The sequence below is a fragment of the Drosophila tropicalis genome, unplaced genomic scaffold (genome assembly GCF_018151085.1).
Source record: "Drosophila tropicalis isolate 14030-0801.00 unplaced genomic scaffold, ASM1815108v1 contig_845, whole genome shotgun sequence".
Lineage (NCBI taxonomy): Eukaryota > Metazoa > Arthropoda > Insecta > Diptera > Drosophilidae > Drosophila > Drosophila tropicalis.
The window spans coordinates 6205628-6219803 of record NW_027173338.1 but is presented as its reverse complement, the minus strand read 5'-3'; the positions used below and the strand labels follow the sequence as shown (position 1 = coordinate 6219803).

Below are 14176 nucleotides of genomic sequence, written 5' to 3'. Positions count from 1 at the left end.
AATACATATAGGAAAATCATACAAAAATTAAAAGGAAAATCACAAAATTGTTTGCATTAGTCTAGTTAATAATAAATGTTTTCTTATTTGAATTGTTCGTACATATATATGGATATCTCTATCAGAAGTCAAGGCCACATGTCAAATTTGATAGGCATTTCTAGCTCTAATATTAAACAGTCTTTTAGCTACCCTAATTAGGGAAAGGAGTTTGTCAACCCTGAATAGAGCCTACTGATTGCCATTGCAGCTTGCAAGGGAAACAGACTTCAAAGCGATTCCATTAAGTGGACGATATCATAACTTGATAACCACTGACAAATGAATAATAAGGAAAAAGGTGCCTGATACCCACTGGAAAATACCAAAATGAAGATGCAGAGATGTTTACTTTGTAGTTATGGACGTAATAGATGTAATCTCCTTAGTTAATTAACCAATTATAAAGTAGCCACATATAAAAATGACTTCCGATTGCAAACATAGAACGATCCGTATGGGACCCATCACAAATGAATAGGTTTTAAAATTTAGCCTATTACAACAATTGAAGTGGAGACAACCTTGCATTGATTTAACTGGCATTAGCTCAGGCGCAGGTGAAACAGGGCACTTCCTTTTGCTCAAAGACAATTACACGTCATCACGTAGAATCTCTTTAATAGAGGTTTTTAAATGTTAATGGCAATGCTAAGAAAAAGGAAAATGCTACTAGATTTATTTTGTAAATCTTTAAAGAGATTTTTTATATCCAGACTTCAAATGAGATACTATGAGGAGCCTAAATGTTTAATTTAAAATGTTTGCACATTAAAAAAGTGCTTATAACTTAAAGTGAAAAGTTGAACGAGCAAAAAAAAAAAAGAAAATGTTGAGATGTTGACTCCTTGACTCTTACAAGAGAAGTGAAATAAAAATTTGATAAATCGACCAGCATAGCTACGGGCCATGGTTTTAGAGTCAAGGCCTGCTAGAGCTGGGTTAGAGATGGTAAAAATATATATACATAATCTATCGATACATCGATGAATTACTTTACTCGATTAATAGTTGCTCAAAACAGTTAACTTACGACTCATTTTTAAATTTTTTGATTATTTTAATAAAACACTCCTTACAATTTACTTAATCCGATTGCGCTAGGTAGATAAATTTAGTGGACCCATTGGACTTTAGTTTGTAAGTTCTAATATGATTCAGCGTTACTCCACCCAGTATATTCCCATTTCGAGCCGAGCTCTCTCCACACTCGTTTATTGTGCATTTTATTTGTTCACGTTGTTGCAACGTGTGCTCCGAGTGCGGAAGAAAAGGCAATGCAAATAAACATGCCACAGTGTGGTTGCCGGAGGCGATGCTGGAATCCTACTGTATATGCATGAACATGGTGAAAAAGTGTCGTGAAAGTTGAAACTTATGCTGCAAATTCACGCAAGTATACAGATGCATCGTGGAGCTTTGAATAATTGATGTGCATTATCGATTGTGATATGGAGGAATATACTATGGTCCATTTTAAAGCTAAAATTTTCATTAATTCCAAGCAATTTGGTACTTATCAAGTGGTATACCTAAGGAAGCTGATCTGTGGTTAACCTAAGATATGTATGTACATCTTTCCAACATCCTCCAATAGAATGGAAGAGGAGATCTTCTATTAGCAGAAGTGGTCCTAGACCTCGAGTGTCAAGCTAATTCTAATTGTTTAATGCAACATCCTTCTACATCCTTTTAAGCCCTACAGAAGCAATTTGGTAATCCATAACCGGAAGTTTTTCCGGCTTGTCGTCTCTGAAATGTTTTTAGAGTTATGGTTATCAATTCACTTACCTGTCGATAAGATAAATGGACAGATTTTGCATCACACAGAAAAGGCCAACACAGAAATCGGCAAAGGCCAAATTTGCCAAAAAGAAATTCGTTATTGAGCGGAGGCGACGTGAAAGAGTTACAACCAATATGACCAGCAGATTGCCTAAAATGAAAAAGAGAAACAAAAATTGTGTGAAAGATATTAAAAAATGTTGACAAAATTTCATATTTGTCCAAGTGCCAAGCCAAAAAAAAAAAAACAGACAGGCAAACAGACAGGCCAAATTGTGGCTTTTTGGTTTATTTATGCCAAAAAAAAAAAAAAAAAACAAATTTCACACATACACACACAAAAAACTTTTTTTCAACTCGAGCAATAACTTTTGCCAGCAGTCGACTATGACAGAAAACTATGACAAAAACAGCAGCACCAACAACAACAACAACAGCAACTACAAGAGAAATAGTAATAATTTTAGTTGGTATGTCACATTCCCTTGACGCTCGGTTTAATGTGGCGTTAAAAGTTTATTTTAATTAGGGGTTTTGTTCATGTCCGTAACCGGCTCAAAGTGTATTTCCAGTTTCCTTGATATTGTCGTTGGCTTAATTAAATGAAGACTCTCAGTTGAGAGGATTTAACTAAAGTGCGATGCCCACTCCAGGGACGAAATTGTGTTGGAGTGTAAGACAACTTTAAATTAAATAATATGTTTGTTTTAAACGGTTTAGTTTGTGGCCAAAAAGCATTAAAATGTGTGGATAGGCGACATGTAATATTTATACCCTGGAAACAAGGATTACTTACTAGCTAATCTAGTCTAGGGTCTGATTATACCATGATTTAAAAACCTATTTGACTAGGTCAATCTTTTATTGACTTGTTAGTTCATGTCGACTATTTCTATGTCATCTCAAGAGAGGATTTAAGTTTCGGCACCTTTCATTTATCCCTTGGGATCAGTTGAGCTTGAATTTTGCATATCCATCCTAAAACGTCAATGGCACTTTAAGAAGCCACAATCTCTTAGTTGAGTAACCACAATTGCCGAATGGCAATCTAGACATATATATTTCATTTATGTATGTATGTGTCCAACTAACTAGTTACAGTTGGCCAAGAATTTGTGGCCAGAAGGCGAATGCCACCCTCGAAACCAAAACATAAATGCCAACTGCGGTCTACGCTCTGCAATTCAAACCTTTGGAACATCTATTTCAGCATTTAACACTTCGAATGCAATGCAATGGAAATAATACTTTAATATTATTTGCATAAATACGTTGCATTTCATGCTCCACCGAATATTTCAAATCTCATTATGCAACTGTGGAAAAAGAAACAAAAATAGAACTTTTGACTATGTAAATAAAAATAAGAAGTAAAAATAAATTATTTCGGGCAATGCCAGCATATGCACTTATGCTGACATTACGGCCAACAATTAAATGGCATGGCCGCAATTCAGATAATACTTTCAATTTATTCCTCATTCGCTCTCTCCCTCCACGCAACCTCCTCCTAAAAAGAACACAATGAATTTTTGGTTGGCAAAATAATGCAACATTTTGTAGCTGCAAATTGAAACATTTCATTTCATGTTTTATTTTTATATTTTTGTTGTATGTATGTTATTCTCGGGACAAACAAATGTCGAGTGAAAGTTTTTTAATTACTCTCAATAGAAACAAAACGAGTGAGATGCGAACGTGGCATACTTCAAGGCGTGCAATGAAACACAATATGGCCAACTGGCAAAGGAAGCGGGCACAGAGACGGAGGTGGATATAAAGGAAAGAAGACAAGCCAAACATGTGTTGGCACAGGCAAAAATAAAAAGAAAAAAACGAAAAGTTTCCTCTTTCGGTGTTATTAAATTTTGTTTTGTTGAAATTGGAGCGAATTGTTTGATGGCCAACACGACCAACTACTCTGTTTGAGTTGAGACCTTTAGTCCTCGAGAGTACTAAACATATAAGTTTATTAAGAAATCAACAGAAAATAATGCACACATAAACAAAAAAGGCATAGATTAAGTAAAATTCAGAAGAATCTCGTAGACTTCAAGTTTAAAGGGTATTTTGGTAGTTCCAAAAAACAATCAATATGCATGAAAATTTTAATACATTTTTAATGTTAAATGAATGCTCTCAGAATAACAGTGAAAATATATTTTAAGCGCAGACATACCAAGGTCAGCAAATTGCAGTTTTTTCAACCAACTCGGAAATTTTTATTGCATGTGAGTGAACTTATCTGGAAGTTAATTTTCTCATATTTAAATCATAGAATTTTGTATCCATGAGAGGTTTCTAATGCGAGGATGGAAATCATTTTGTTTGTTCGTGTTATTTCCTCGAGAGAATGTTAAGTTTTTCTCCCGCCGGACAATAGGCTAATGTTCAAAGTTAAAACTTGAAAGAACTAATGAACTATTAAGATTACGACCTTTTTGAAATTTAAGCCGCCTCGAGGTCTATTTTCTTAAGAATCACCAGCATAAACAAATCTGAGGAGGACTCATCCCTTTAAGAACTATGACACAACACTTAGTAGCTCTCTATAAAATAGCCAGGCCTTTATATTTTCTTGGAAAACTTTAGTTTTTTATTAGAAATCATATGAAAAGCCATCAACACAGCAAATGCTTACTCCGTCACTTCACACTGGTTAGACAATGACAGCTAAATGATATATAACCAAGTATATACTCAAAGATAAAGTCAAGTGTATATCGGGTAGAGCGATTAAAAGTGAACCACGGGGGACAGGCAATTAGTGGGGGCAAAACAAAATAAATACGAAGAAAAAAGAATACATAGATGAAGCTGGTCTCCTGCCGCTAATGCGAAAATAGCCAAGCAGCTGAATGCAAACATGGCAATAAAGTGCCCTGTCGCAGTCACAGCAGCGCCAGCAGCAGGCGGAGCATTACCAAGAACCACATCAAACTGAAACTGGGAACGTGACTGCAACATGCAAATTTTATTGCTCAGTGTTGTAAATGTTCCCTCGGACAATGCCTCTTTCCCTGGCATTCCCTTCGTTTCGGGTGAAAATAACTTGCTCACATTTTGCAATTGTCTGCGTCAATGTGGCATGACAATCCCACGCCCATGCCACGCCCATGAATACATATATGTACATACATTCTATCCTTGGCCCTGCTCTCCATCCGCCCTCCTTTCCATTCAGCTTGTTCATGTCTGTGCCTAATGGTGGGCCATTTGTCGCACATTTTGTATTGCAAATACACATGTTCTAGGCATTTGGAGTGTTTGTGCGGTTAATAAAGAGGCTCCCCTCCGAAACACAGAAATCGAGAAACATAATTGATTCTATGGCATTATAATTGTCAAGAAGTGTGGGCTCTATGGGCCACTCAAAATTTATGCCTCTGTAATTAAGCATTAGAATAAACAAATGACTAAATTATCCATTTGAAGGCCAACATTGTGGATGACTGATACTACTAGGCGTATGCGTAATAAATTAATATGTATGACAAGACTTTAAGGATTAATTTCAGATCAAAGCTAAAACCAAACTCTTATCTAGATAATCACTTCTGGTATGTCTCTCGACTTTAAAGCCACAAAAAAAAAACCCCTAACAAGCCAAAAGTCAGAGTTAGGTCAAGCCACAAAGGCTTTCTTAAGTCCCATAACATTGTTTAACGAAACACACAGTAAAAAAAAAAAAAAACAAAGAGAAAAGAAAGGAAGAAGGAGCAAAAAAAAACGACCAAGGCATTGAGTAATTGGCAAGTCAGCAGTAAATTCTGTAAAGGAGAAAGACAGCCCCAAATGGATATTAACACGCACACTCACAAACACACATACACATGCCTGAGACATGACCATATAGCCAGATAGCCTACTTGTTCGACCACAAAGTGCTTCTGGTCGGCGTCACTTTTGCTTTACGTTATATTTTGCAAACATTTTTCTTCACTTTGGCCATTGTATTTTTTGGCTATCGAACATTGACAGCATCGATGCCACAAGACCAGCGAGTCTGGTTTGATGAAAATGAAATGCGAATCCAAGGGAGAATAAATTAGGATTAAATGAAGTTTGGCAAAGTTAAGGCAACACGTTGATAAATCCAACCGAAGCAATATCGTAATAACAGAGAAAGGGATCAATATATTGAAAGGTGCGTAGAATGGAAATTCTAACGGGCTTGTGTTCTTTTAAGTTTTATGAAGAGTCCTTACAGATTTTAACTATTCAGTCTTATTATTTCCATATTTAGAATATTTTCTTCTTCTACATCAATACTCACCGAAAAAGCAGCAACAGAACACAATCGTATATAGTGTGATAAATATAACGCGAACATCGGTGCGATCGAAGATATATTCGCTAGCTTTTTCGGCATCTTCTTCGTCTTCGATGATATCGATGGCCACACTATTTTTAGCCGATGACGTTGTTGCAAGAGTTCCGGCCAATGTTGTCAGCGTTGTCGTTGTCTCGTCGTCTAGTAATGTATAATCGGTGCCATTGGCATTCAATCGCTGCTGAAGCTGCTGGCTAGTGGCATATGTGGAGTCATTTGCAGCTGAAGTTAGGGTACACAAAGCAACCAGCAGAAGCAGGAGATGCCACGGAAATGAATGGGGTTTGGTGGGTAGATAGAGTGGTTGCTCTTGATGCTGGGTGGGTTTGGGTTGCTGTAGCTCCTGCTTTTGTTGCCCTAAGCCGGAAATGCTATAATTTGTTGAGCTGCTGTTGTAGTTGTTGCTGTTTTGATTATGCCACTCTCGGTTGTTGATGTTGTTGTTGGTGTTAGTGCCACCAAGAACATTGTCATTATCATCATCATTGCCATCATCATCTTCATCATGGGCATCGGCATCAGCTTCAACATCATCATTATCATAAGCTGCTGATATGTTTACCCTGCCACTTTGCCATCGTTGTTTATGTTCTCGTTGTTCTCGTTGCTTTTGCGTTGCTTCCGTTTCCTGTCTCTGTCTTCGTCCGCGTCGTTGTCGTCCTTTGGACGCCATCTCTCTCATTATCATCATTGTCAATGGCATCGTTGTTGCCTGTGATGTTGTTCTTCGTTTCATAGTGCCAATAATAATAATGCAATGCAGCCTGATACAGTGGAAACGAGTGAGGAAGATAGAAAAGAACATGATAATAGTTAGTCATAATCGGTAACTCTTTGGGCTCTGCTTTAAAAAAAGGTGTTAGCTTAACTGAAAGTAAAATGAATGCGCTTCAATATTGAAGCCGCTAATGGTGATTAAAAGTTATTAAAACTATCTTAAGGCTGAATAAAGGTCTGCCTTTCATCAGGTCTTCTTGACCATTCAATGAGCTTGAGAAATAATTGAATAAGGATAAAGGTCAATTAGATATTTTGAGATATATTGATTATTTAATTTTTCCAACAAACAAACTTTTGCAATTAGCAAAATTATCGTTGATAAGGGAAATACCTCAACCGTTGTCCCCGCCCGCCATTTCTTTTAAAAAGTCAAATTTGTACATTTGAGGGAAGAGATCTTGTCTAACATATTCCTTTACATACACAGAGAACATCATTGTGACCTTTAACCTATAGAGTGTGTCAGTTTCATTTCATTAGGTACAGAGTCACGTCGGAATCATACAATGTTTGGAGTAAGGGCAATTACATCAATATCGTGCCAATGCGTGACTTTTTCTGCGACACTCGATGGCCCCCAGAACTCTCTTCCTCTCTCACTCTCTTTACCTTTGGCTTTCCCATTCTCTTTGGTCGTCTGAGTAGACTTTTTAATTAAGCTTGCTTGCTATTAATAATGGGCATAATTAAAACATTTGTCTGCCAATGCGAAAAGAGAGAAAATTATGATTTTCCATTTGCCACGCGCCAAACACACTCACATACTTGCACACCCACATACACACACATGTGTTTCTATTGCTAAAACATTTCGACATAGTTATTGCTACTATTTTTAATATGCACTACGTTTCGTTGCTAATTACGCGAATGCAGTTGCCTTTGCTCCTCTAATGTTTCTCTCCACTCCGTATGTCATTTCCCTTCAAATGTCGCTTTGATTATTGCTCCTCTGAGTGTGTTTGTTTTTGTGTACGTAAAAATGTATGCATGTGTGTGTGTGTACATGAAACGTGCTCTAATTAATAGACATTCGCACACAGCAGAGACACAACCAACAAAATGGCTATCAAGTAATTAACGCTACTGAATCATGTCTGCATATTATATATATCTATATATAGAGAGTCTACAGTTATGGATACAAAATTGTTGAAATGTAAATATTATTCATATTGCCAACAAAATGAGAGAGAAGGAAAACATAAGAGGACAACATTTGAATGCCAAATAACAACTAGTGGCAATTGTCAAACAAAATGTCACTTGCCTGACATTTTAATAGCTCGTTTTAAGTGTTTTGTCGTAGACATAGCAAGTTGTTGCTGATGACGTTTAAACATAAATTTCCCAGAGATTTTCAGATAAACGAAAAAAATTATCAACTTAATAAGGACAACAAAAGACTTTAAAGAAAGGGTAGACAAGGAAGGCATGGAAATTCCCTTTTACTCATCACAAAATACTTAATATGGTTAACTTTAACAAGTTTCAGCTCACACAGCGTCCATTTAGAAAAGTTAATGGTCCTCCGATCCTTAACACTAAATCAGTCAATTAACAAAAAACTTTTTGTGGATAGTTAAAGGCCTTTTACGAGTGGTTAACTTTCTAAGCTGGGTCAACTAATTAATCACTTATATTACAGCAAACTCTAGTCATGGCAAACTTGCATAATCAAACTGTATTCTAATATGAAAAGGCATAATAATAAAAGAGCTAATGGCCTCACATAGTTTTCCTCTTTGGGAAATAAAAGGAAATCCATGAATTGCCTAATATTGTCTGCCATTCTTCTGGATGGACTAGCGCCAACTGGCGCTAAAAGTGACATAGAGAACAAACAATATTTAATTTAAATCTTTCTCTAACTTATCACCTCCACTTAATCAAATGCTAAACACTTTATCAAACACCTAACAAAATGCTCAAAATCATAAATCCATAAAAAAATGTTTTTTTCTGCGTTTACTTGGCCAATATGAAATAACAATAAAAACCCATAAATGCCAGTCAAAGATGCCTTCAGGCTTAAACGGCGGCCAATGGCAATCAGGATAAGCAAACAGCCAAAGGAAAAGCGAAAACAAAGCAGAGCACACAACAAAGCCCGGAAAGTGGACCGGAGTCGTTTCGCAAAAAAAAGGCGTAGGTGTAGGCGTAGCGTAGGCGTAAATGTAGGCGTGTAAGTAAACAAGCAACAACTACCGAGTCACTGAGTTCTCCCATTGAGCGAAACTTTAGCCAATTGTGCCCGGATATGGGTCAAACTACAAGAACAGTAATTAAAGGGCAACACTTAATTGGCTGAAATTTATAATTAACGAGGACAGCGATACAAGGAGAACGAACTTTTGATTATCGTTTATTCTACGCCCACAAAGAATTGGCACTTTGACTTTGCCTCAAAACGGGCACAATAGTTCAAGTCGTTCTATGAAACTAAATGAATAAGAGTTGGTATAAATATTAAGCTTGCAAGCTTAGTTAGATTGTTCATAATCTTTTGTACGTTGCAGAAAGTGCAAAATCTATCCATATATGAATGGCCAATCTTGGGAAGATATTAGTATTTCAACATCACAAAAAGACGAAGATATCACAAAGAGGCGAGAATAAGAACAGTAATGTGAACTTTGGTTTTGTAAGTTTCAATTATTTATATTTTATTGTCATAAGTAATTCAACATTGACGGATCTAGAGGGTAGATTAAGCACTATTAGTTTTATTTAAGTTTAAAAGTATTAAAGGAATAGAAAAATATCCTTGGAATAGTTTTGTCTTTCATTTATCTCTTAGCTTCAGTCTTTGTCTCCTCATCTTATACCTATTGAGAGACTTTTCATGTTTCTTTGTTTATGTTTGATGCTCATTTATCGAAACTGAATAAAGATAAACTAAAGAGTTTATCATCTATACTTAAAATCTTCTATAAACTGTGTTACTTGCTCTAAATTTAATATTATATAAAAATCTTTGTGTAATTTGACTAGTTTGTTGGTGATTTCATCTGAATTACCGACATTTTCAAAATTTGACACATTCATGTTCTTTATCTATAGAAGATTAGGCAAAATTCGCTTTTAGCCAAAGTAAGTTTATGTTAATCGAGTAGTGTTCCAGCTTTGGCAGACTCCCATTTCCTATTTTCCATCTAATAAACATTTCAGTGTCGAATGTTTGTTCGTCAATGTTTGGTTTTGGAAGCCTGGCCCCCTCATTTCCGTAGACACAGCTGACACCTTTACACGAAGGCTTCACAAACAGCAGCAATAACAACAAACTGTCAACTAATGTCAAATGCAGAGCAAACGCCCTTTCATCTGCCCTGGGGGGTCATGTTGGGAGAGGGGGCACTATGTTGCAGGATAAGCCAGAACATGCACACCTAGCATCTAGAATGTATGTTCGTGTCCTTTGCTCTGTCAGTTGCCTGGGCTTAGTGGCAAAGTCTTGTTTGCTGCTGAAAGTTTCTGTTAAAAGGTGGAACTGGCTGGCTGGTGGCATGGGATTAGTTTGCCTTTAAGTGATATTACATGCTGCTTGAACTAGCCCAGAGCCGAATACTAGTCGAAGTCGAAGGCCGAGAAAGTAGCCAGTAATAGCAAGGCATCTACATTTGACACTGCCGGCGGCAGAAAACCCGGAAAAGAGAAAAAATAAATGATTGAATTTAATAGTGGGCAACTTACATATGCCACCCACATGAAAAAATTGCTGGAAATATTTTCACATGCACAAAGGATATTCCATCGAATTGCCTTTCAATCATGCAAATTTTTTCTGCACATTTTTAGCTTTTTGCTCCTTTTCTGTTATATTCTGCTCTGCGCAGCGCAAAAATCTATATGTATTTGTGTACACACATACATACCTATACATATGTAAACGTATATTGTGTGTGCTGAAAATTTCTGCCAATTTGTTGCTTAATTGTGATTTGGCCCCAGGCAGGCCATGGTGCATGCATTTTGAATGCAAAAATAGTTGAGTACTGCGATTTTAGTCTATGTATTTATGCAAAAGCCACACTTATATTACAAATTTTGGTTTTTGGCCTTGCATTAAAAGTTCCCTACATGCATATGCGAGCATATTGACTAGAACTGGTACTTAATGTACATTTTGTCTGAGTTTTCAGTTCGTTAAAAGTATCCCTTTTAGAATATATGAATTGTATTTAAACATAGTTGCTATTAACTTTAAAACCACTAAGTTTTATTGGTTTTATCCATTCCGTGAACTAATGAAATATGCCTATTCATGAGATTGGCATAAAACCTCTCCTTGAGTTGCAAAATTTTCCAGGGTGATCCAACAAGGCTTATTTATGACCATCAATTGGCAAACATTTTTTCTTAATAGTCCCAAAAACTGTCATTTATCGGTAATTGAATGAATTTTCATCAAATTTGTTTGATTTAATTAATATTATTAAGATTCTCTGAAAATGGTTTCCAAAAGACTTTGAACTATATTGTAAAAAGTATATAAAATTAATGACCGATTGTTCTTCATTTTTAGTCCTAGAGCCGACTTATATCGTTCTATCTATGTACACATTTCAGATACAAGTTAAATAGCACGTGAGCTCAACGGCTAAAAGTACTTACATTATCTATGATAAATTTTTGAATTACTTTCAATTTATAGCATGTAAATTGTATAAAATTTGTTTTTATCTTATTAGAAACTTGCTTAATATTCACCTTTTCTCATTATTTCTTCTACAACACTTTACAAATCAAAACAAAGAACAACAAATTATAATTTTATAGATTAAAGATAACAAATCTAACAAAAAGAAATATAAATGATTTAAAAAATAGCTATCCCAAATTAGTTTAGGCTTTAAGTGGTGGCAATTTCTGATATTTTAGCAAAGTTTTGAAAATATATTTTCAAGTTTGACTTGCAACACTACACTAACAATATCTTTGTTTATTGACGTGTTTATTTGTTTAACATTTACTGAATATCACAAAACAAAAACTAAATGATTAAAGAGTATAATAACTTCACTTGAAATCCTTTTCCATACATCTGTTTGTTATGCCTAACCAATTTTTTTTTGTCAGAATCATTTTTTACACGACACTTACAGGCATTTTTTTATGCTTTGTGATTGTTGAAAGTGTTGACATTTTTCCATTTTGCTGTGTTACCTGTTTGTGTGCTTAGCATTTGCATGATGTCTGTATATGTAGACATACACATATATGTATGCATATTTGTTTATGTATAGTCTCCGTGTGGTAAATACCACTACCATTTAGTTTTATTTGCATCGCAATTAGTTTCAATGGCAAATGGCATATTTGTCTAATGGTTTTTTTCTTGCCACCACAAAATTGTTTGCTCATGCATATGAATGCTAACTGTTATTATTATCATTATGAAAACCCCGAAGGAGGGCAAAAAACGGAAGCACCTAACCAGCACAAAACGGCAAACAAACATCTGAATGGAAAACTGTTAAAATATGTATATAACCACCGCAGTATGTCTATCTCTTTCATATTATTCTAGAATGATCCGATCTGTGAATTGTAACGGACATTCTTTCATTTCTGCTTTACGTTCTTATTCTCGCTGCCTGCGCTGCAGCGAATATTCTTATGCATAAGTTTAGTCTCTAATAAACCTCTACTCGAATAGGTTATGGGCCCAGGCAGCAGAAAGTAAAACTGTGCGGGTTAGTCGGAAAGACTTGTAAGAGATTCGTTTTGTTAATTAAAGTTTGTGATTAACTAATTTGTTCAAGATGAGTACACAATTTTCAATCGAAAAACTAGATGGTGAAAATTATAGTGTATGGTCAGTACAGATGAAAAGTCTGTTGATTCATTCTGATTTGTGGTCGGTGACATGTGGTCGGTTAAAAAAAGTGGCGTCTGATACGGCTGAACAAAAGGAGTTGTTTGACAGTAAAGACGAGAAAGCCCTCGCAAGTATTTTGTTGTGCGTAAGTCCGTCGCAGATCAACGGTATAAAACATTGTAAAACCGCGAACGAGGCATGGGCAAAGTTGTCCGCGATTCACATGCCCTCCGGTCCGGCTAGAAAAATACAGTTGTTTAAGCAATTGTTGTATTCTAAAATGTTGGCTACAGACAGTATTCGAGAGCATTTGAATAATTTTTCTAATGTCGTAGAAAAGTTAAGTGAAATTCAGGAACAAGTGCCTGATGAAATGCTCGTTATAATTTTGTTGGCAAGTTTAAGTGATGATTTCGAAAATTTTGTAGTTGCCATAGAAACGCGAGACTCGTTGCCATCGCTAAGCGCTCTAAAAATTAAATTGCTTGAAGAGGGAGAGAGACGCAAGATTGGCGAAGTAGCCGAGAAAAGTGAGAATAAAATGTATTCGTCGCGTCAAGAAAACGGTAAAAAGAACAAAGCAATGAGAGAACCAAAAAACATTGAATGTTGGTTGTGCGGTCGTCGCGGGCATTTCGCGTCGAAGTGTAGTTCGAAAGAGAGAAAAGACAACGCGAGCGAAAAGAACAGTAAAAAATCTTTTTCGGTGCTCTCTACTTCTGGAACACGAATCGGTTTGTCGAAAAATGCGTGGTGTGTAGACAGCGGGGCTACAGCTCATTTGTGTGCGGACAAATCAATGTTCACGAGTATGCGTGAGCACAAAGAGAAAATCAAGTTAGCAGGCGACAGTTATATAGAAGCCGAAGGTTGCGGTACAGTGGAACTAATATGCAAAAATATCACGATCGAGTTGGTTGACGTGCTATATGTAAAAGACTTACAATGTAACTTTATTTCGGTATCAAAAGCAACAGAAAATGGCTTAAGAGTAATTTTTGTCAAAAACAAAGTGTTCGTTAAAGACAGTAACAATCGTGATTTAATGATCGCAGAGAAACACAACGGTTTGTTTTTGTTTGAAAGTAAAACAAAAACAGTTTTTGCTGCAGAAGCAAATGTAAATCAGCTGGTGAAATGGCATGATCGATTCGGACATTTAAATTTCGATAGTTTGAACAAAATGATTAAGCAGGATATGGTCTATGGTCTCAATGCTAGAGTGTGTAGTACAAATGACCTTGTATGTGAAACGTGTGCAAAAAGTAAAATTTGCGTTAAGAAGTTTCCGAAGTTTTCGGAAAGTCGCTCAAAGGAATTGTTGGGCTTGATTCATACAGACATTTGTGGACCTATGCGTACAGCGTCACAAGGTGGTGCGCGCTATTTTGCAACTTTCATAGACGATAAATCGCGTT

General features: G+C 36.1%; 1 protein-coding gene across 5 annotated transcripts in view; it reads right to left on the bottom strand.

Annotated features, from left to right (window-relative positions):
* The window catches only part of TrissinR (Trissin receptor), a 49298-nt gene that overhangs the window by 14087 nt on the left and 21035 nt on the right, over window positions 1-14176 (bottom strand). For all 5 annotated transcript variants that reach the window (XM_068294781.1, XM_068294783.1, XM_068294784.1 and 2 more), the window contains 2 exons: window positions 6101-6921; window positions 1831-1975 (listed from right to left, as the gene is read on the bottom strand). In XM_068294781.1, coding sequence (XP_068150882.1) covers window positions 1831-1975; window positions 6101-6893 — 938 coding nt within the window. In that variant the 5' untranslated portion in view covers window positions 6894-6921. The remainder of the gene's footprint in view (window positions 1-1830; window positions 1976-6100; window positions 6922-14176) is intronic.